The 22,582-nt window shown below is 40.2% G+C and overlaps 1 protein-coding gene across 1 annotated transcript in view; it reads right to left on the bottom strand.

The window, feature by feature from the left end:
- Window positions 1-9,642: 9,642 nt before the first annotated feature.
- Window positions 9,643-22,582, bottom strand: part of LOC111663947 (roundabout homolog 1-like) — a 71,876-nt gene continuing 58,936 nt past the window's right edge. Inside the window, exons 8-29 of the mRNA XM_087177126.1 lie at window positions 22,409-22,580; window positions 19,889-20,094; window positions 19,712-19,793; window positions 19,442-19,610; window positions 19,166-19,332; window positions 18,923-19,044; window positions 17,761-17,995; window positions 17,400-17,521; window positions 17,074-17,245; window positions 16,582-16,779; window positions 15,836-15,862; window positions 14,873-14,912; window positions 14,524-14,678; window positions 13,972-14,337; window positions 13,777-13,896; window positions 13,549-13,684; window positions 12,774-12,926; window positions 12,235-12,680; window positions 11,442-11,582; window positions 11,130-11,351; window positions 10,901-11,037; window positions 9,643-10,816 (exon numbers count right to left, since the gene is read on the bottom strand). Coding sequence (XP_087033252.1) covers window positions 10,802-10,816; window positions 10,901-11,037; window positions 11,130-11,351; window positions 11,442-11,582; window positions 12,235-12,680; window positions 12,774-12,926; window positions 13,549-13,684; window positions 13,777-13,896; window positions 13,972-14,337; window positions 14,524-14,678; window positions 14,873-14,912; window positions 15,836-15,862; window positions 16,582-16,779; window positions 17,074-17,245; window positions 17,400-17,521; window positions 17,761-17,995; window positions 18,923-19,044; window positions 19,166-19,332; window positions 19,442-19,610; window positions 19,712-19,793; window positions 19,889-20,094; window positions 22,409-22,580 — 3,603 coding nt within the window. The 3' untranslated portion in view covers window positions 9,643-10,801. The remainder of the gene's footprint in view (window positions 10,817-10,900; window positions 11,038-11,129; window positions 11,352-11,441; window positions 11,583-12,234; window positions 12,681-12,773; window positions 12,927-13,548; window positions 13,685-13,776; window positions 13,897-13,971; window positions 14,338-14,523; window positions 14,679-14,872; window positions 14,913-15,835; window positions 15,863-16,581; window positions 16,780-17,073; window positions 17,246-17,399; window positions 17,522-17,760; window positions 17,996-18,922; window positions 19,045-19,165; window positions 19,333-19,441; window positions 19,611-19,711; window positions 19,794-19,888; window positions 20,095-22,408; window positions 22,581-22,582) is intronic.

Genomic DNA, 22,582 nt, shown 5'->3' with positions numbered 1-22,582 from the left:
GAGCAGGGGCAGGAGCAGGAGCAGGAGCAGGGGCAGGAGCAGGGGCAGGAGCAGGGGCAGGAGCAGGAGCAGGGGCAGGAGCAAGAGCAGGAGCAGGAGCCGGGGCAGGAGCAGGAGCAGGAGCAGGGGCAGGGGCAGGAGCAGGAGCAGGGGCAGGAGCAGGGGCAGTAGCAGGAGCAGGAGCAGGAGCGCTCTGGAACTGGAGCGAAAAGACAGTTTCACCTTTGAGGATGTTTTGCAGATTTGCCAGGTTGAGTGTTTTATTATAACCCACAATCATAACTAAGGATAGAATAAGTGTTGAATTGTGTCCCGTACACTTCTGAGGCAGATAACACAAATAACAAAATCACATTGTCCATCCAAAGAAATTGGGAACACTCCCTTCAAACACAGTGTTTTATCATTGTACAGTTGACAGTATTAAAATTAGAGTAATTTGAACAAAATCAGTCATCAGAGGAGGGGCTCTCTGATTATGGATACAAATGAATAAATAAATAAAATGATACTTTGTGGGCAAATCACCCTCTTATCTAAGAGAACATGAATGAAAATGAATAACAATGATGTTAACAAAATCATCTTCACACAGCCAATAAACCAGACAGTTGACATATCTATTGAAGATATATCAAAACAATTATTAGTAAATGTGATATTCATATCTACAGTGCTTACACATACAGAATGTCAGAGTAATACATTTACACTGTAGACAGTGTGATTAGAGATATTTCACTATATGAGGTTCATGCTAGAGACCAAGCTGCTTTCAACATACTGCATTTTGTTTTGCCTTTTAATATTGTACATAAAGAGCAGACTTTATATTCAGTATACAGTGAGCTGCTATATAATAATAGCTGCTATATGAACTGCTGTAATACCCTACTCACTAAATATTCATTATGGCTGCTTTAATGGAGGAAGGAGGAGAGCCATTCACTCTGTGTTTTTTTAGATCTCTTTGCTGCATTAATACTGCCTTGCCTGAAATCTTCCCAACATGTGGTGGACAACCTTTTCACTATGATTATGTGTAACCTTGCCTTGAAAGGCTGATTTGTGACTCATGACATTTGGCTAATGGCTAATTGCAACATTGAAATGGTGTGGTAGTTTACTTGCACCCCGCCTGAGACTGCAGGTCCCGCTCTGTGGCTCAGCTACCCTGAGGGTAAGCTAAAGGCCAGTGGTCTCCTGGCCTTTAACTCCCTGTGTGACCAATTTATTTTCATCTTTTTCACCCTAATGGTTCATCTGCTTCTTTTATGTTGCCACTTGACATTGTGCCACTGACATGAAGCAGTGAGGCCTCTCCTGGAGGTCTCTTATAAAGGGCCTTTAGGTAAATACAGAAAAGACATTTATATGCTGATGTTAATCTTTATCTACACCCGCTGTAGCTGACTCCTAGATCCAGACTCCAGGTTTCAGCTGAGACAGGTGCTGCTGCTTAATCCCAGAAGCGAAACCAACCGTAGTTACTGGAAACTCCAGTAAAAAGAGAGTCGCCTTTCTGGTTATGACAGCCTGTCTGCACTATTGCCTAAATAGTTTTCAACAGTTTTATTATGGAAATCTCACTGAGCCAATACAAGAGCCCTGGAGCCAATCAGAGAACAATCCCAAGCTCAAACAACAGCCACTGCATTTACTACCCAGTAAAAAAACGTCTCAAATTTAATTCAAATTCAGATTAATCTTAGACGTGTTTTACTTATTACTTCACTTGATGTTTAAACTTGACTGAGCAGAATGATGTGCAGTATGTACAGACACTACGCTGTAAAGTTCCTGTGCTCGCCATGAATCTGAGTTTAAGACGTATGAGCAGGGTTTTGTTGCATCACAGCAGAGTGTGGAAACCAATCATAGTCCAAAATATGCAATTTACTCACAAGTATGATCTGAAAATGTCCAGTGCTCAAAGGCGTAGGAGGCATTTGAAAAATACTTGTATATTGATATATTCAGGATTTTTGAATGAGCTAACTGAACTTTGTAGAAAATCACATCAGTCAAAATGCAAAGCAGAATCTTTTTATTAGTCTTAAAACATGGAGTGTATCTTTGGGGGTGGTGAAAACTTGTCATATTTATGACAAAGACAAACCACTCGCTGAAGATGATGGTGGTGGATATTATTGGCTTTAACTGACACACCCAGTATGTTATCCTTATTCTTCAACTTCAAAATGCACCTCTACTTTCAGCAAATCTTAAAACATTTTTCTTCAGCCTTGTTTCTTTCATGTCTTAATTTCAATCTTAATGTGAGGTGTGTTTGCTGTAAAGGTTGCCTCCTCTCTCCTCATGCCAACCGAAGCCCTGGCTTCGTCCTCTTTGTCTTGCGTGCACCTTTTGACATCTGCCATAGTAAGTTCTCTCCTGGCATCACGGGACACATCCTCCCCTGGTTTGCAGTCAACGTTTACAGTGACAGACAGTGATTTATCTCCATGAATTTACCATTGCTGCAGTGAGCTCCACCTCATCACCACATTCATTATCTCTGACACCTCCTAATTCCTCACCAACTGCCTGCATTAAGAGAATGTAATCTTCCTCAAACACAACTGCAATAAATTTGTCATCAAATCAAATCATAAATTTGTTCCCCAATTACTTGCCCCCTCCCCCTTCCTGCTTTCTCCACTCATAACTTTTCCCTCAACACCAGTGTCACCTCTTCCCCTTGTCCTAAAACTTGGTGCCCTCTTTGCCTCCAAGGATGTCATTGACACAGGAAAACACTGCCTGTCAGAGCTGAGAAATGCTGCCTATCTCTGACAGCACCTGTTTAATTCACTGCTTCGAAGCTAATCAATGTCTTCATCACCTCCAGACTTCTTTCCTGCAACACTGCCTCCTGCACATCCTCAATAAACCTCATCATGTTGAAAATCCTGTTGCCTGAATGATTGCATGTACATGTTCAAAAGACCATGGCGTGCCAGTTCTTCCTCCACAGCAAGTGCAGAGTAATTTTTTGGATTATGTGAAGATTCAACATTTGGTGTGTGATAATGGGGGAAAATCGAACACCAAGAATGCACACGGTGCAGTTCAGCTAGTAGGTCAGAGGAGGCATTTTCATTTGCAGCACAGCACTCAGCCATACTGTCTCTATAGATCTGTCCCCTTATAAAGAGTTATTCTGGGTTGACAGCCATCAGTTTCACTTTTTCTGTCAGTCTCTCTGCAATTCTGCCACATTTGCCCTAGCTGTCATGGCCGGCTCTTTGTCAACAGATTGCAGAGAATCTGCTGGATAAACACAGCAAAATTGAAAATGAAACCTGGCAGCTCACACACACACACACACACACACACACACACACACACACAGTATCTTAGAAACCAAGGCAAACACTTGTGAATAACCTACTGTAGACAGTTGTCCTTGAAAAGGGAAAAAAAGAGAAATAGATGGGGATGAAGGCAGCCATTCATGGTGCTGAGACGAGGAGAAAAAAACACAACACTCAACCTTCCTCAGGATTCTATTTGGTTGCAATCAAGTTATTGGAATAATTCATGAAGAGGTTCATCGCATGAATGACTCTGTAAACATGATGTAAAAATCATTAAATATAACATGTCCACATGTCCATTTAATTAATGCCATTGCACATTTCAGTTTTTCTACTATTTCTTTATAATCATCACGTCAGACGGGAGAGTGAAAAGGTGGAATTTTTTTGTTATGACTAGAGTATTGATTTTGTTTTTCATTTTTTCCAGGAATCATGGGTCAGTGATGTTAATTGGAGTGGACATTACCTTCCACAGCTTGGGTTAAAATTATTCACCTACCATTTAGTCGCACCAGTCACATCAGTCAAGCTTGAAGTGATAATTGGACAAAAAAAGGTAGATCACAGTGTCACAGCTGTTGACAGCTGTGTAACTGTAAAGGTCAGCCTCTTTGCACAAGTGGGACACAAAGAAGATGGTTTTTAGGTTAGGTTTTTATTGAAATTAGCCTTTGTGACTCTTACCTACCGTGAAAAGCCTCATAAATGCAGCAGTTATGTATGAAAGACAACAAGATACCATCATCAATTACATGTCTCCACACAGAAAACATCATACACACTGTACGTGATTATGGTGCTGAGTGTTAAGTGCTTCCTTTGCTCATCATGTATTCCGCATCATCATCTGATGAATTATCTTTTTGCTACTTATAAAAATCTACAAAATTTCACAACTCAAAACTGTAAGGTGCTGTTTTAGTTTCAGAGCAACTGCTTCCACTTGCTGTTAAATCATCTAAATAACTCAGGTATGTTTTGCACAATGTTGTTGCAGTTATTCACTTCACTTGGTGTCACAAAGCAAGTTAGTGAGTACAGTTGATGGACCGAAGATAAAACTGCAGCTAGAAGTTACATAATATTATGACAAAGCAGAACTTTGGTCATGTGAGTGGTTGTGGATTAGTGAGTCTACAGTCACATGCTTGTAAAATAATCTGATGTTAGTGAGTGGAAAAGTGCTGTTTGTCCTAGATCTGTATAATGTTCTTTACCACTGAGTTTTCCATGTTCTGTCTGACTGGCACTTGATCCTCCTCCTCCTGGCAGGATGTGTTCTGAAACCCAAATGTAACAGAGACAGAGTTGGAAAATAGCCAAGCAAGGCATTGAATTGTTTCTTCAGAAAGGAGCATATACATTTTCACATGTTGACAGATTTAGAGGGTAAACCTGCAATAACTGATTCTTATAGCTACTGAGAGGCATTACTGAGCTGTAGACATATATTTTATTTGCAAAATTGTTAGCCAAGAGTTGCCTATTTGTAAAATCAGCAGATATGAAGCAACGCTAATTTGGAGGCATGTTGTTTACATGATGATTGTAAATCCAATATTCAGACTCCTCTTAGCTCTGTTTTTGGTTTCCACCTACTTCTGGAGAAAATATCGAGCTTGCAGCTAAAGGCTCTACTGTGCTCACTAGCTAGATGCTAATAGTTTTTCCACACGGTGCTAAGCAAGGCACATACAATGGATTTTTAGATTTTAGCTAGCATTAACTAGCAAGATAACCCTGGCATCTCTGTTCTGCAGGCAAGCAGTGTGGATGCTAGCAGGAGTAAACATAAAATAGTGGCTATATCAGAGTGTGAATTTAATTTTTAAAAATCCCATGAAAATGTTACCATGAATAGTGTGACCTCTTTATGCCTTATTACTTTTTTTATGACTTACTTTGATGTTTTTATGCATTACTATATAATGACATTTTTATCCTTTGACTTTTGTTTTGCCTACTATAGTATGACATTTTATGCCTTATTATACTTTGACATTTTATGCCTTATTATACTTTGACATTTTATGCCTTATTATACTTTGACATTTTATGCCTTACTATACAATGACATTTTTTGACATTTTCATGCTGTACTATACTATGACATTTTATACCTTATTTTACTATATTATGACATTTTATGCATAACTATACTATGACATTTTTTTGACATTCCATGCCTTACATTTTTTGACATTTGCATGCCTTACTATACTATGACATTTTATGCCTTACTATACTATGACATTTTTTAACATTTTCATGCCATACTATACTATGACGATTTTTGACATTTTCATGCTTTACTATACTATGACATTTTTTTAACATTTTCATGCCATACTATACTATGACGTTTTTTGACATTATTAAGCCTTACTATGGCATTTTTTGACATTTTCATGCCTTACTATATTATGATGTTTTTTTGACATTTTTAAGCCTTACTATGCGTTGTCATTTTATTCCTTACCATACTATGACCTTTTTATGCCTTAATAAACCATGATGTTTTTTTGACGTTTTATGCCCTAATAAACTATGACCTTTTTTTATATTTTCATGCCATACTATACTATGATGTTTTTTGACATTATTAAGCATTACTATGACGATATTTGACATTTGCATGGCTTACTATACATTGTCATTTTATTCCTTACCATACTATGACCTTTTTATGACCTTTTATGCCTCAATAAACCATGATGTTTTTTTGACTTTTTATTCCATACTATACTATCACGATTTTTGACATTTTCATGCCTTACTATACTATGAAATTTCATGCATTACTATACTATGACATTTTATGAAATTTTATGCCTTACTATACTATGACATTTCATGCATTACTATACTATGACATTTTTTGAAATTTTATGCCTTACTATACTATGACATTTTATGCACTACTACACGATGACATTTTATGCATTACTATACTATGACATTTTTTGACATTTAATGCCTTATTATACTATAACATTATTAAGCCTTACTATACTATGACATTTTATGCCTTAACATACTATGACATTTTTTGACGTTTTCATGCCATACTATACTATGACATTTTTTGACATTTTATGCCTTACTGTACTATGACATTTTCTGACATTTTCATGCCTTCTTATACTATGACTTTTTTAACATTTTCATGCAAAATTATACAAAGACGTTTTTTGACATTATTAAGCCTTACTATGACGATATTTGACTATGCTTATGCCTTACTATGCTGTGTTGTTTTTTGACATTCCATGCCTTACTATACTATGACATTTTATGCCTTACTATACTATGACATTTTTTGACATTTTCATGCCTTACTATATTATGATGATTTTTGTCTTTTTCATGCATTACTGTACGTTGACATTTTATGCCTTACTATACTATGACATTTTATGCCTTAATATACTATGACATTTTATACCTTACTATACTATGACATTTTCTGACATTTTCATGCCTTATTATACTATGACATTTTTTGACATTTTCATGCAAAACTATACTATGACGTTTTTTGATATTTTTAAGCCTTACTATGACAATTTTTGACATTTTCATGCCTTACTATATTATGACGATTTTTGATATTTTTTAATGCATTACTGTATGTTGACATTTTATGCCTTACTATACTATGACATTTTATGCCTTAATATACTATGACATTTTATACCTTACTATACTATGACATTTTCTGACATTTTCATGCCTTATTATACTATGCATTTTTGACATTTTCATGCCTTACTATACTATGACATTTTCTAACATTTTCATGCCATACTATACTATGACGTTTTTTGACATTATTAAGCCTTACTATGACGATTTTTGACATTTTATGCCTTACTATACTATGACATTTTTTGACATTATTAAGCCTTACTATGACGATTTTTGACATTTTATGCCTTACTATACTATGACATTTTATGTCTTACTATACTATGACGATTTTTGACATTTTCATGCCATACTATACTATGACATTTTTTGACATTTTATGCCTTACTATACTATGACATTTTATGTCTTACTATACTATGACGATTTTTGACATTTTCATGCCATACTATACTATTACATTTTTTGACATTTCATGCCTTACTATATTATGACGTTTTTTTGACATTTTCAAGCCTTACCATACTTGTTCATTTTATTCCTAAACATACTATGACTTCTTTATGACCTTTTATGCCTTAATAAACCATGACTTTTTAAAAAAGTTTTATGCCATATTACACTATGATGTTTTTTGGCAATTTTATGCCTCACTTTAGTATGTCGTTTTATTCCTTACTATATTATGACCTCTTTATGACCTTTTATGCCTTAATATACCATGATGATTTTTGAAATTTTTATGCCTTAATATATAATGAAATTTTTTCACCAGAATTTTTATGCCTTATTATACTATGATATTTATTGACATTTTATGCCTTACGATACTATGACATTTTATGCCTTACTATACTATGACGATTTTTGACATTTTCATGCCTTAATATATTATGAAATTTTTTCACCAGAATTTTTATGCCTCATTATACTATTACTTTTTTTGACGTTTTAATTCCTTAATAAACTCTGATTTTTTATGCCTTACTATACTATGACTCTTCCACACCTTATTATATGATGTCTTTTTTATACCTTAGTCTAGTATGACTTATGACATTTATATGACGTATATGTCCCTATCTGTGTGACATCACCATATGTGTCATCTATAAGTGAATACATTATTATGACATATATACATCATCTGGATATATGAAGATATAAGATTATAATATGAAATACAACTTTATTAAAATGACATGCTTATTAAATTTCTATATGTTTGTATATGACTTATATAATTTGTCATTCAATCTAAACATACATGTCTATCTTTCATATTTACATATTTTGGAGGGGTGGGGTTGGATGAAGCTCTTGTCAAGTGGAAATCACCACCACCTGCGCCCAGCAGGTGACACCAAGTTCAGCTGCAGAAAAAACTTACAAATAGCTCCTTTAAGTGGTTTGGATCATTTTTACAGTCATTCAGATCAAACACCAAATCAGTAAATTTCAATAATGTTTTAAAGATGCATGAGTGTGTACCTGTATAACCATTAAAATTCTGATCATTTCTAATATCAATCTGAAAGCAATAAGATAAGAAACAGATTTCAATTCACCATTACTAATTTGAAGGTCTCAGATACAGGACAAAGTGAATATTCTCCCAACCAGTTCATCAGGGAATCTGAATCATTCCTGCAGCATAAATAAAGACCTCCATCTTGCAGTCGTGCAATAAGTGAGGTTGTGAAAGAAATTAAGGACCACAAAGGTCACAGGAGCTACTCACCTCACTTATCACTGCTGAGTGGAGTTGATTCAGGGTCTACCTTGTTAATAAATCACAACGAGTTCAGTATAATTATATAGTCGTTTGTGGATGATGCACCACTTAGTGTGCGGGTCTTGGGATAGTCACTCTGACACTCACACACACTCACAGATATGGGAAGACATCTGTGAACGACTTCCTCGTTTTCAACAGCACACAGGTGCTCTGTTGATGAAGGCTCATGAGTGAGGTTAATTAAACAGCATGTCTTGTCACATCCTCACAGCTTCCCAGTCTTCAGTCTTCCTCATCCACCTCACAGTCACAGAATGGGATGGGTTTACCTATGGGACAATCTGAAAAACCTGGTGACGATTGTAAACCAGGAACTGACCTAAAAAACATGAATGAACAAATACCTTTGTAGGTGTTTTAATTATAAATAATGGAGTGAAAATGACAATGTTTTCCAATTAATTCCATAAGATTCCCAGGAACAGCTGACATTTTGGAATACAGCGATTTTCATTTAATTTGTCCTTCAATATAACAAATTTCATGCTTTAGACAGAAAGTGGTCGAAACCACTGTAGGTTACCTAAAGGAATCTTGATCTATTGTGTGCAGCAATCGCTTTAAAGTTTTTAAGGTCTTAAACTTAAAAGGGGTTTTCCATGACCGTCAGACTTTTGTGTCACATGACATGACCAGAAAACATCATTCTCTTTGTACCTTTTCTTTGTCTCCCTTCAAAGTTCCAGTTTTGAGAGTTCAAACTTTGTAGACATGAGGGAATCATTCAAGAGTCATGCAGCCTACATGGACAGGGTTAGGGTAAGTAGAGGTTTTTAGTGTATCTGATTCTTTGTGGTGCAGAATCAATGTTTCATTTCAAACTGGACAGATTGTGTTACAGAAGTGAGATAAAAGATTATTTGTTGTAGTTGATTAAGGAACAGCAATATTTATTCAAACAGAGAAGTTAAAGTGACATATTTGTTCCATATATAACTTATAGAATAGGGCTGGACAATATGACCAAGATCTATATAACAATGTACAATGTACTTTTCAAAGATAAAAAAAACAATAGTCATTTTCATAATACATAATGCCTGATCATATTCACTTTCTTGTACTTGAAAATTGCTTTGTGAGTGAATTTAGGCCGGTATGGAATTCCTACTGAGTAATTCAATAAATACGGTGCATTGTCCAGCCCTACTCCAGAAGTTATGGCCAGAGTCAAGGGAACACAGATTTCGATGAAATGGACTCAGTGGAGAGAAACAATAAATGGAACCAGTCCATGACCAGAATGTTCATCATCCCAGAGGGGAACAAAGCAGTTAAGGTGTTAAGGAAAAACCTCCTACAGGTGAATCTGCATGCAATTCTCTCAGTACACACAACAGATAGTTCAAATCTGAATGAAAGCAGCTCAAATGAACACAGCTGAACGCACAACCACAATCAACAATTCATCTCCTCAGCCTGAACTGATGAAATGACTACAAAGACTCATCTCCCCCAGACTGAAGTTCATATAATAATGATTTACAATAAAATTAAGTGATTGTGCTTTTATAACCAAAGTAGAACAAATAATACAAAGACAAGATGTACATCACTTATAAAACATTAACACTGTTCTATAAAATTTGAATTTGAAGCACTTCTGTGGCAGTAAACAATTCCAACAGTTTACAAGATGGCTGGTAATGACAGAATATCAATTACAGTAAAAATAAGAAGACAACTGACAAGCAAAGATCATATGGACCGCATCAAGCAGTCGTCATGGACAATATTTTTGTAGACACTCACAACCGCCATCGAATGTGCATTCATCTTCACTGAGCAACCAGCGGTTCAGAGTCCTGGAGCTGGTCACCCGCAAAGCAAATAATAAACAGTGCATCAAATTGAAGTCCACAGACTTAAACATGAGAGCACTTTTTTTTTCTTTTTTCCAACACCTAATGAGAAATGTGAAGTAGAAAATGATAGCATGTATTGTGCAGTTTCTTTTAGTCTTTTTCCGTAAAGGTCAGAGTCCTTCGTCTGAAGCAACTGTAGGATATTCCTTTTGTGCTCGCATTGCTTCTTAGCTCTTCAGGAACTGTGAAAACAGAACAGTGTCATGATTGTCTCCAAGAGATAACTTACACACACTAAAACAAATATATTTGGAGTTTTGATTTACCTCTTCCACCTGTCCTCCCTGTTTGGTCCTTGAGTCTCCACATGACATAAAGCTGGATGAATTAGTATCTTCAGGCTCCCTCTGAGCTTGACCTGATGGGAAAGAGGGACGACTGTACAGAAGGACGTCCCCAAATTCTGAGGGAGAGACAAGAAAGAAAACATTTTAATTGGCTAGACACTTCATTGGTTATTTAAAATGTTATTATTTAAAAAAATCCACCCGGTACCTGAGTGCTGTCGGTTTTTGCTACTTCCTTTTCCTCCTAGCGGAGTCCTGTGCTTGTCCTGGCTCTCTCTCTGCTCCAATGTGCCCTCCCTCACCCTGTGAGTCCCAGTGCTGCCGCGTCGACCCCGGGCGTCCCCAGAGCCCATCCGAGGCAGCGTGGCCCCCCTCACTTTATAGTCACCATGGGACATTTGGCTGGAGAAATTCAGAGGCATGCAAGTGTCTGGGGACACAGAGCACAGCACAGAGATCCAAATGTAAGTGTCATTAAGAGACACACAGAAGTGAATCTCACTCTTGGTTTAATCTTTACCATCATTGAAGACATCTTTGGGTTGGTAGCCCTGTTGACCAGACTGGTTCTGTTTATGCCTCCTGGGCCTTTTATGTGTTATTGCAGGACTCATGTTGCTGTCTGTGGACATGGGGCTGCTGGGACGCTGGTGCCGCCGGCCTAAAATCATTTAGCACAAAAAATATAAAATGTTTAGATTGCATAAATGTGACATATAAGAGAGAACATACAGCTGATACATTCCAAATAATTCTATCATTTTAAGTGCCCTGAGTTATTTCTATGCAGAAGATTGATAATTATTTTAGTCAAACTGTTCACTGGGTACATGAAAACAATGATGACAGAGTCCAGGTTGATCAAAGCACGCCCACACACACACCTCCACCTCCAGAACAACTCACTAAATTAACATGATCTCACCTGATCTGACTGTTGATTATTTAATCATGAATATTTTTCAGTTATCGGGAGCTTTAATTTAGTGACTGACGGTTAATGTGTCATTAGTTGTAATGCATCACATTTTTCCTTTTCCACTACAGGAAATATTGGTTGAGACATGTAGAATGACATAAATGCATGACCAGAATGACATGGATGAAAAACACATAAATGAAGAACCTTGAAACAAAACACTGAAGTAATTTCATTTTTTTCTTGAAGTTATTTTTTAGGGCATTTTCAAGTCATTTCTTCAAACCATTAAATCTGTGCATGAAGAAATGAACAACATATACACGATCAAAATAAAAAAAATAGATAAATATGATTAAATGAGTTTTGATGCCTTCCATAAAAGCCTCCTCACCTGACTCCTCTGGGTATCTGCACATGCGCAGGCCTACGATATCCCGTGACGAGGCTACTGCCTGGTTGAAATCGCCATCTGTAAAGAAGGATCCTTCTGAGGTGCTGACAACACTGGACCTGCCTGATGAGATGTTGTCCTCAGATGCTGAGCCCCAGCTGTTAACCATGGACCCTGTGACTGATCTGTCCAGATCCCCGATGCTGGAGGCTGGGGTCTGGTCCAGCCCGTGGAAGAGCAGCTTGTGTGGAGAAGGGTGGTGCAGCTGGTGTTTATGCTTCTGCCGGTTGTGGTGTTGGCTGTACTGACTGTCAGGGAGCTCTGCGTCTGTCTCCTCTTCTGCCTCCTCCTCATCCTCTTCCTGTTCATCAGTGTCCATGCAGAGGGGTATGGAGCTGTAGGTGTGTGATGGGGAGGGAGGACGGGGGTGGCCGGTGACATGTTGGCTGGAAATTGGTGCAGTCAACGTTGTCAAACGCTTTCTGTAGCATCAGTTAAAAATGTTTGAATGCAGCGACGGGAATGTTTCATCTGGTTACCTGAGGTGCTCGGCTCCATTGTGCAGGCCGCTGCTCAGGTCTCCCTGTGGTAGTGTAGCAGGTGGGTGACTATAGGACACTTCAGCGGGGGATGAGGCTGCCCCTCTGACTGGTGGAGTAGGACAGCTTTCTATTCTCTCCTCTGGGTTAAAACTTATAAGAAAAGGGCAACGGACGTGAGGTAATGGCTAAAGGAATGAGGGGTGCTAACAGCCCTGACACATCAGTCACAGCCCATTAAAGCCCTCGGTCCAACATCAAAACACACACTTGTATGTACGTATGTATGTATGTGTGTGTGAAGTTGTTTGAATGATATAAAACCTGCTGTCTGACAATTACAAATATCTAAATTGTATAATTAGTTTGGGTAAAAGTGTTGGGTGTGACAATGAGGCCATGTTTTGACAGAAGGTTTGCAGGTGTTCACAGCATACCTCCAATTAAGCATGTGTGAGTCTGATAACTTTATCATATTAATGGTTTTTTTTCCAGTTATTTGAACCTGGTGGGCTGCAGTCTGCTAATGAGCAACAGAAGGCGCAGTAGCTGTAGTTTTACACGACACAGTCAGAGTAACATTTCTAAATGTATCTTAAGCACTGGTTTGTCAGTCAGTCTGCTGCATGTGTCACTGCATTCTGTATGTTTTTCCTTTGATTTAGAGATCCCACTTCAGCGCTAACGACTTCAGGTGCTAGAAGTGAACATGTATATTTGTGTGTGCTGTAAACAGGCATCTGTGTGTGTGTGTGTGCCCCCCCCCCCCACCTACCTCCTTTCCATGGGAAGGCTATACTCATCACAGTCCCAGGCATTAGCATGAGGAGGAGACGGGGCTTCTCCCCAGCTCACTGCATTATGTTTTGGCATCTTCGGGGCCCGTGTTCCTTTCTTTTGATTTTGACTCCCTGAGAAATGAGAAGAAAACACAGAGGTAAACACAGACTTACGCCTTGCCTCATCAAAATTCACCACCGGACGGAGCAGCTGCTGGCCTCACCTGAGGTGCTGTTGCTGCCTCTGTCTGAGCTGTGGTGTGAGCCTCCTGTGCTGTGATCCCGGGTCTGGTTGTAGGCGATGGTTTTGGGATGGATCATTCCTTCATTTCCTTGCAGATGATCTGAAGACAAAGAAGAAACAAATATGCAAAATTTCTGTTTCACATAAATGCAAATCAAATTGAACCCTGCTTTACCTTTATTTAGCATGTTTTGCTCAATTATGTTGTACTGCATCTGCGCTGCCATCTCCTTTGGTATGGGAGGAGGGTTCGGGGGCTGTTTCCACGAGGGCATGTCCAGAGGCTCTGCTATGGCGCCCCCAGAGGCCGCCTTATTCTTGATGCTGGCCTGAATGAGCTGCGTGGTGGCGTATGGGATGGGCTCATATGTGGCTGCTGAATCTCCTCCTGGACTTGCATAGCACAAGTTGGAGTTGTTGAATGTTTTAATCTCATTGAGCTTGTTGGAGAGGTTCACATCGCTGTAAATAGCCGCCTCAGAAGTGAGCTGCCCCCCCTGTTTGTTTTCTGGATGGTTTCCATAGTTGGCTATGCAGTCAGCTGAGGAAGACATGAAAGCAGCACATGGACAGATGAAGTCACAGACCTTCAGCATTGCTGGAAGCTGTTTGATTTTTATCAGACACACACACACACACACACACACACACACACACACAAACACACACACAATATGTGTGTCTGATAAAACTGTGAACTACGACATGAAGTCAGTCTTGCACCAACCTGGTCGGCTGTATGTTGTCATGTTGCTGTCACTGGTGCCGTTGCCATTATTGCAGCAGTTGATGCTACAGTCCTTGTGATTGGCACATGCATTAGGCCAATTGTCTGGCAGCCACAGCTGGTTTAGAGGTTCACCCATGGTGAGGAGGCCAGGTCTGCAACAAGGAGGACCACAGTGCTGTCAATCAAAACCTGCTGTCTTCATAAGTCAGTGGTGAGCGAGCAATGGGGTGGATGCATACAGTTCATCATTTAGAGCAGGAAGACATCTCCCCCTAGTGTTTCTACAAAGTCAGTGCATTTCTTTGTCTGTCTCCATGTAACTCAAAGGGATAAAAATAACACTCACCTGCCAGCACTGCACACAGACTCTCCTCTTTGATACGCAACTGCAAAGAGAAACAGAAAAACATTAAACCTTGATGAGCTGTCAAAAAGAGGAAGTGCCAAAGGTAGAGAAAACCATGAAAGGCAGGTAGAGAGTCTAAGCACAAATCTATAGTCAGAAGTCTACACTTACTTCAACACACACTTCTATCTGTAGGGCTCAAAGAGTGACTGTCTGGTTTAATCTATATGAAGACAACACAGATATCTGCCTGTGCCTTTACCCATCTCTCAGTGTGACTCCACCACTGATTTAGAAACACTGATTGAGACACTTTCTCATCCACCACCAGTAAAACATGAAACAAATTAAATTTATCCCGTAGAATGGATTCCACAGTTTCCTTATTTAATTAACTGAAACATACAGTGGCCCTGAGACCTCATGTATTTGCTTGTGTTGTGAGAAATGTTTTTTGAAGTTGCTTATTTGCTTGTGTTTTCTTAAGCTGCAGTGTGTTGAGCTCTCAGCGCCACTGTAGAAATGAACCCAGTGAGCAGGTGAGCTTGTCGCACTATCAGCAAGTACATGTGGATGAAGTGAACTGTTGCTTTATTATAATGAGCAATTTCCACAATTTGATTCAACAAATACATCTTCAAATGCTAGCACTGCATGGACTGCATAGGTACAGTAGCAACATTTGCTACTTATTTCCCACTATAGCGGAACAACTGTTTAATCACTTTCCATCATCATCTAATCTCACTTCCTTTTGGTTTGTTTGCTGTATTCTATGTTTTCTCTGTTGAGATGTTTGAAAAACCCATTTAAATGTTCTTTTATCATTGTACAATCTTGACACAATCACTTGTGCTTCCATGCCTTCCCATTTCCATCATGTCTATATGAATTAGATATGATTGCACTTGGTGCATACAGCAAATATCACAGAGGGTAGCAGATGAATCATACCCCACATACCTGTAGGTGTAAAGGTGAATGATGGGACTGTAGGGACAGAAAGAGAGAGATCAGAGATCACTTCACCATACTTCAGTATTATTGTACCTATATGCTTCAGACTATGATGTTTTCTTATATGCATGTAACCCCTGCTGTGTGATGGACATCTCTTCATATAAAAATCTGATGTGTGCAAACATTTAAATAACCACATGCCACCTGCATCTTACTGCTGCCTCAGTCTTTGACATGTGTGTCCAGGTGAAGGTTAATGGGGGTGACAGGCAACCAGAAGGAGAGGAGAAAATAACAGTGATATTGTAGCAGACATAGTAATGGCAGGTTGACAGGCCTGCGCCTCCGAAAACTGTGCTGTGTTGAGGAAGTGACACTCTACAAATGAGCAAGTAAAGGTCAGCCTTTGAATGTCTGCATAATCGCACATGCAGATTTGTTTCTGAAGTCTTTGTGTCAAAGGAAGATTAGACAAGAGCATTTTTCAACATTTGATGTGCTCTGCTTATTAGCCTCTGAAAATATTCCTTAATATCACCACACTGTTTAGTGTGGTGGCAACATCCCTTCAACAACCACCTTCAAATATACCTGTAAAAGTGAGATGAAAAGCTGTTTTGCAGTTGCACACTGGGCCTTCAGTATATAGACTATGAATCAACATTTTGAACATACAGTATATTTATCCAACAAACACACATCCATCCATCTGCTACTCTAAAATATACTCATGTCAAAGGAGCACACACCCTTGCGGATTCCAGTGTACGTGCTGCTCAGGCCACTTCTCTTCTTACGGTGACGGTAGAGCCACACGCTGAAAATCATGAGGACCAACCAGCAGGTGGCGCCAATGCCAGCGATAAATGCTGGTTGTCTCACCACATCTGAGATCTGAGACAACGTGTCTCTTTCCTCACTGATGTCCATCATCTGGCCTGCTGAGTCTGATCAGTGAAAGAGGAAACAGAGAAATCTGACATTACATGTGCGTGAAAACAGCAGCAATGAAGAAGAGGCATAACTTAAGATTTCAGAGTGTTCAAACGTGTTGAAGAGGCAGCAGACACAAAAGCAGTGTTGAAAAACTATCTGAACAGCTAAGTTACAGCAGGGAAGCTCAATATGGTGCTTTATTCAAATTTTTACAAACACTGTTCAATGAAAAAGGATGCTAGAGAACATTATAGAAGTTTGTTTAAGTTCACTGACTGAACGCTCCCTTTTGGGAGAACTCTTACCTAATTGAAAGAAAGTGACATCGCTCTTGACCCCAGGTCCAGCTCCGTTGCTTCCTGCAACCTCCACACTGTAACGAATTCCTGGTGCCAGACTGGTAATGAGCACAGAGAAGGTGGAGCCATCGACCGACTGGTTCACGTGATAGCGACTCTCATTACCCAGGCACCAGATCTGTCAAGAGAAGGTGAGGAGGAGACAGGATGACAGTGACTGCCTGAGGGACACATCCTACAACACGAGAGGCATCAACAGTCTCACAAAGATACAGCAGTACATATGGTTCAGAGCATTAGCACAGGAGAGGGCGGGAGCCTTCCTTTCTCACCTTGTACTCTTGAATGACTCCAACCTCTTCCGGGTCTGGAGGCGGTTTCCAGGCAATGAGGATGGCAGTTCCATTTACATTACTCTTTGTCACTGTGACACCCTGTGGTGCTCTATTGGGAGCTGAGGCAAAGAAGCTTACAGTTTACCATACAGTCATAAACACAATCTCATCTGCTGCTGTGTGCAGCCCAGACGTGGTCAGTGTCTCTGACAGAAGCTCACTAAATAGAATAGAAATAAAATAAAAACACGTGTCTGTATTGTTGTCTATATATAAAGTGAAAGATGTTAAAGAATTGCACCAGTGTTATTCAGTTCCTGTCAGCTATTTATAGAAACACTGAACTTCACCCACTCACCTTCTTCCAATGTCCTAACCACCTTCACCTCACTGTCAGCTCCCTGGAACTCATCGAAGAAGGGGCGCACTTTGAACTCGTAGATGGAGCCTCTCTTCAGCTGACCGATCACCACCCCGTCCTCCCGTGGGCTGCGTACCTCCAGGACACTCCACTGCCCCTCAGGCTGCCCATGCTCAGCGGACGCCCTGTAAAGCACCTTGTAACCCTGGATGTATGGGGACTGCTGCTCGACCTGACGGAGATGTCGAGATAAAACATGCTGCATGAAAGTCCTGACGTGCGACTGTGAGAACCCTTTTTATTAACAGCAACTAAACATCAGTTACATACAACATAGAGTTTTAATGTAATGCAAGTTAAGTGTAATAATATTTGCATGTGAGTTAAAATAACACACATCCAGGAGGTTGGAGCCTGATCTTGTGAACAGTCTGCAGGAAGGATCTGTTCAAACTCACTTAATTCCCTTTTGCCTTTAGGGCGATACAGATTAACATTTCCTCATATCTGTAAATTCTCACAGTAAACCACAAGCTGAGCTCATTAATAGTTTCCTCTCAGGAAACTCTGGTCAAAATCAAGCCAGGAGAGGACGAAGCACTTTCCATTTAACCCACACAATAATGACAAAAGATGCTTTAAAAGATTTATCTGGGGGCATCCACACACACACACGCACACACACGCTGCACCTACATGTTTATGCCTTAGGAAATCAGTACAATGTATCGCACCAAAGATAAATTCACCACAGTGCAGTGGATTTATTCTCTGCTAATAAATGCTAAGAGAAACCCACATGTAATTTCAAAATATAATAAATCATTCAAACAAACACATTTTCACAAAACAGTTTCAGACTAGATGCTCCTCCTGAACCATTTAGAGCTCCATGTTTTATTTGCTCAGTCGTCATGGAGAGCTGGGAGACCAAAGGAAAATATGTCTGCTCCAAAATAACATCTGATAAAAACTCTGCCCCCACCTGACCCCTTGGCTTTTAAATCATTTGTTAATGTACAGTATGTTTTTACACTTACTTGCAGAATTGCACATTTGACCTTTTCCCATATTTACCCTGACTCTGACAACTTTGAGTATATGTAGCAAAGAAATGTTTGCTGTGTGCAGAACAGTCTACATCGTATGGTCAACTTACCATCCACTGCAGCCTGACAGCAGAAGACGACAGGACAGTTGGCGTGTGCAGGTGGATCACTACATCTCCCAGCTCCCTCTGGATGTGACGGTGATCCACTCCCTGCATGGTGGAGGTGCTGTCTATTGGTACCAAAGGAAGGAAAGAAGTTAAATAGCTGCAGCTTCTGTGCAGTTTAAGTGGCAGCTGTTTAACATGAAGCAAAGTTAAAAACAAAAAATTAAAAAAAAAGCCCACACTGACCCTGTGTTCTGACAGAGTCAGAGATCGGACTGGGGTCACTGAGGCCGTAAGCATTGACCGCTCTGATCATAAAGAGGTAGACAGCTCCAGGCTTCAGGTTCCTCAGGACAAAGGTCTGTGTCTTCACATGCTCAGCTAGAGTCACCCATCTGCTGCCCAGTGTATAACTGCAGGGAGAGGTGAACGCATGAAAGCAGGAAATACCAAGGTGTTTCATTAAGCTCGCTAGATCACACTGTTAGATGCAGTTAAAACATGCTGGATAATCTGTCTAACCTGAAGGCCTCGATTAGGTAAGATGTAGGTGTTGCACCGGCACTGGGGTTGGTTTTCCATGACAGAGTGACAGAGGTGCGGCTGATGTCAGTCACCTCAGGTTTAAACGGAGCACTGGGAATCAGGTTAGGATCTGTGGGATGACTGGACTGGACAACAACTCCAAACTCTGCCACAGAGATACCAACACATTCATTAAGAAGTTAAGTGCCACTCTTCGGTGAGCACTGTTCAACAACTTTTCTCTCTGTCTCAGTATGAACATCTTACCTTCTACTTGCAGGTATGCTGTCCAGGAGGCCTCTCCATTTGGACTAGAAGCTACACAAGTGTAGAAGCCTGTGTCTCCCAGCTGAGGGGAGAGGGTACAGGAGCAGACATTAGAGGTTGGCTTAGCTCAGCACAGTCGCTGTAACTGCTAACTGCTGTACTAACGTCATCCCCTACCTTAGTGTAGCGAATCTCCAGTGATCCTGCATCAGTTAGGGACATGCGGGAGTCCACTGGAGACACCAGCACACCATCCTTCTTCCAGTGGACTGTAGGAGGTGGAGGGCCTGCAGTCTGGCACCCCAGCACTACTGTGCTGTCCACAGGGACAGTCTGGTTGACTGGACCCTGCCTAATCACAGGAGGAGGTTGGTCTGACCCGGCTGTTAAAAAACACAAGCAAGAAAGTTCAAGACTATTATTGTTGACACTCTCCCTGTAGCCCTGCAGCACATACACACATATACAAACATATACACACATATACACACTTATACATACTGTACCTAAAACACTGAACACTGGTGGTGATGTCCTAAAGTCCAGTGCTGTCTGCTTCAAACTGTTATTGGCTAACGTTACAATGGAAAATCCATTTTGGAGAAAAGTCCAAACCCATATTAGTCTTTGTTTCTTTCTCAAATGTCCAACTGTCTCAGAGACAACACAAATGATACGTATTTAACATGAGATTTTTATTTCTCTCTCTACAATAGTCGCTCCTGTTAAACCATGTTTGAGGTTTTTGTGGTCATGTTTAGGGAAGAGAAAGCACCTGTTTGAGGTTGGAGAAACATAGTAGTCATTACAAGTACATTATAGGTAAAGTAAGGTTGAGCCTATGCAACAAAAGCACGTGGTCAAGGTTCAGGAAAGATCTCTAATGCTGTGCTCGTGCACCTAATATAAAGGAAACAGGGTTTCTTGATTTATGTCCGTCATGAGATGTTATCATTTCCTGTCCTCAGGTTTATATTTTTTTTTATAGTCAAAACAGTTGCAGTGTGTGGTAACTGAGTGATTAAGACCCATACCATCAAACTGCAACGTCCCCAGTTTGGGTCAGTGACCTTTGCCGCATGCTCTCTCCCTGCATTGTCCTGTCTGCATCTGTACTATCACTATGGAATAAAGGCCACATTCCAAAAAGCGGTAAGCATACTGTCAACAGAACATTATGGAACTGGAAATTGGGAATTGATGTTCACAAAAGATCAAAGCTGAAGAGAGAGACAGAAATAAGAGTAAGAAAGATGAAAGTAGAGAAAATGAAAATGAAATGCTGCCAAAAAATGAAAGACAGATAAGATGTGAAAGATATTGAGAGGGAAATTGGTAAAGAGAGAGAACAATAGGTTTAGCTGGCTGTGCAGGCAGTGAAGGAAAAAGAAATCAACTTTTCCCCTCCAGCGGAGAGCAACTAATCGTTCATTCGACAGTAGGTGCTGCTGGAGCCAACTCCAATCACAGCGGCAAAGCCCGACTAATAACAATCCCACTAAGATAACAGAGCTCTCTCTCTGTCTCTCTCTCTCTCACATTTTAAAACCCTGTGGATGGGGGCAGGGCTTCTACGTAAATAAATAAATAAATAAATAAAAAACCAAAAAAAAAAAAAAGGGTGATGGAAACACACCTTGAAAACTGCCGGCAGTAATGCAGACCAGTTATTTCCATACAAATGCACCACTCCAAACAGGGATAAGAGTGCGGTGGGATGGGGAGGATTTGGGGGAGGGCAGAGCAGAGAGACACAGATACAGACAAGAGTGCACTGCTATACACCAATGAAAAAACGGCATAAAACTCGACCCCATCTTTTTTTACTTCCATTACCTGTAACAACTTTTTCACTGAGTGGATGCCTTTCATTTCCCTACGAGGTGGCTGCAGAGCACACTGCCAATAAGAGCGGCAGATTAACCATTCTAACTAAAAGGGCTGCACTGAGCAACTCAATGTGTAGATTCAGTAAATGTCTCTTTAACCCTGAAGCAATTATCTTCATTAATTTAATTTATGTACATAGTGCAAAGTTACCCAGACACATGTATTCATGATCACACAGGTCATTTAACTGGGAGGCTGTAGACTTTCCCGGTGGTTTGTAATTACTGGTGAGGGCCTCCGAGCACATTTAAATTGCTTTTTTCAAACAATTAACCGAGTTATTTCATCACCTAGAATTGGATGACAGTCCATCAGACCACGTTCCATATAAAAATACCATAAAACATATCAAATGTCAATGCTACAGTCTCAATTCACACATATCTACAGTAGAATAGATCACAGACGGTGCTGCATTAATTGAAACTAGAGTTACAATAGATAGTAACTCTTCTATTTCCCCTGGTCCTTTTTATTCAGATTATATTGTGTACACATTAAGAAATGGGACACTCTTTACACACAGTCACCATGGGAACAGAGGGTTTTGATCCCAACATGTGAATAACATCCTCTGAAATCCCTCTCCTGATAGTTAGTAACCAAGGCCAACTACCACACCTGAGGGAGGCAGCTCTCACCAGTCGGCAACCCGGGCCAATCTGTAGCCTAACACACCTGCTCAGTCGAGAAAAACTGCAGCACAAAGGAAGCGTGCTTAGCCAAGAGACAAAAACAGCACAGCTAGAAATGTGCTGAATAAAAGTCTCCCACATCTGCCCTCCATCACTCCTTCCCTGTACTCACAGTCTGTGACCTCCAGCAATGCTTTGGTAATAACACTGCCAGCGATGTTGAGAGCCTGGCAGCTGTAGAAGGCGCCATCAGAGTGCTGAACATCAGTAATGGTCAAACTGCCCATCTGGGAGACAGACAGGCGGCTGTAGGGCTGTGGTGGCTGGTAAGAGAACAGGAGACTCT

This window comes from Seriola lalandi, unplaced genomic scaffold, assembly GCF_002814215.2.
Source record: "Seriola lalandi dorsalis isolate HSWRI2012SDOR001 ecotype SW California unplaced genomic scaffold, Sedor1 jcf7180002054581, whole genome shotgun sequence".
Lineage (NCBI taxonomy): Eukaryota > Metazoa > Chordata > Actinopteri > Carangiformes > Carangidae > Seriola > Seriola lalandi.
The sequence above is the reverse complement of the archived record's forward strand: the minus strand, read 5'-3'. Positions and strand labels throughout refer to the sequence as shown.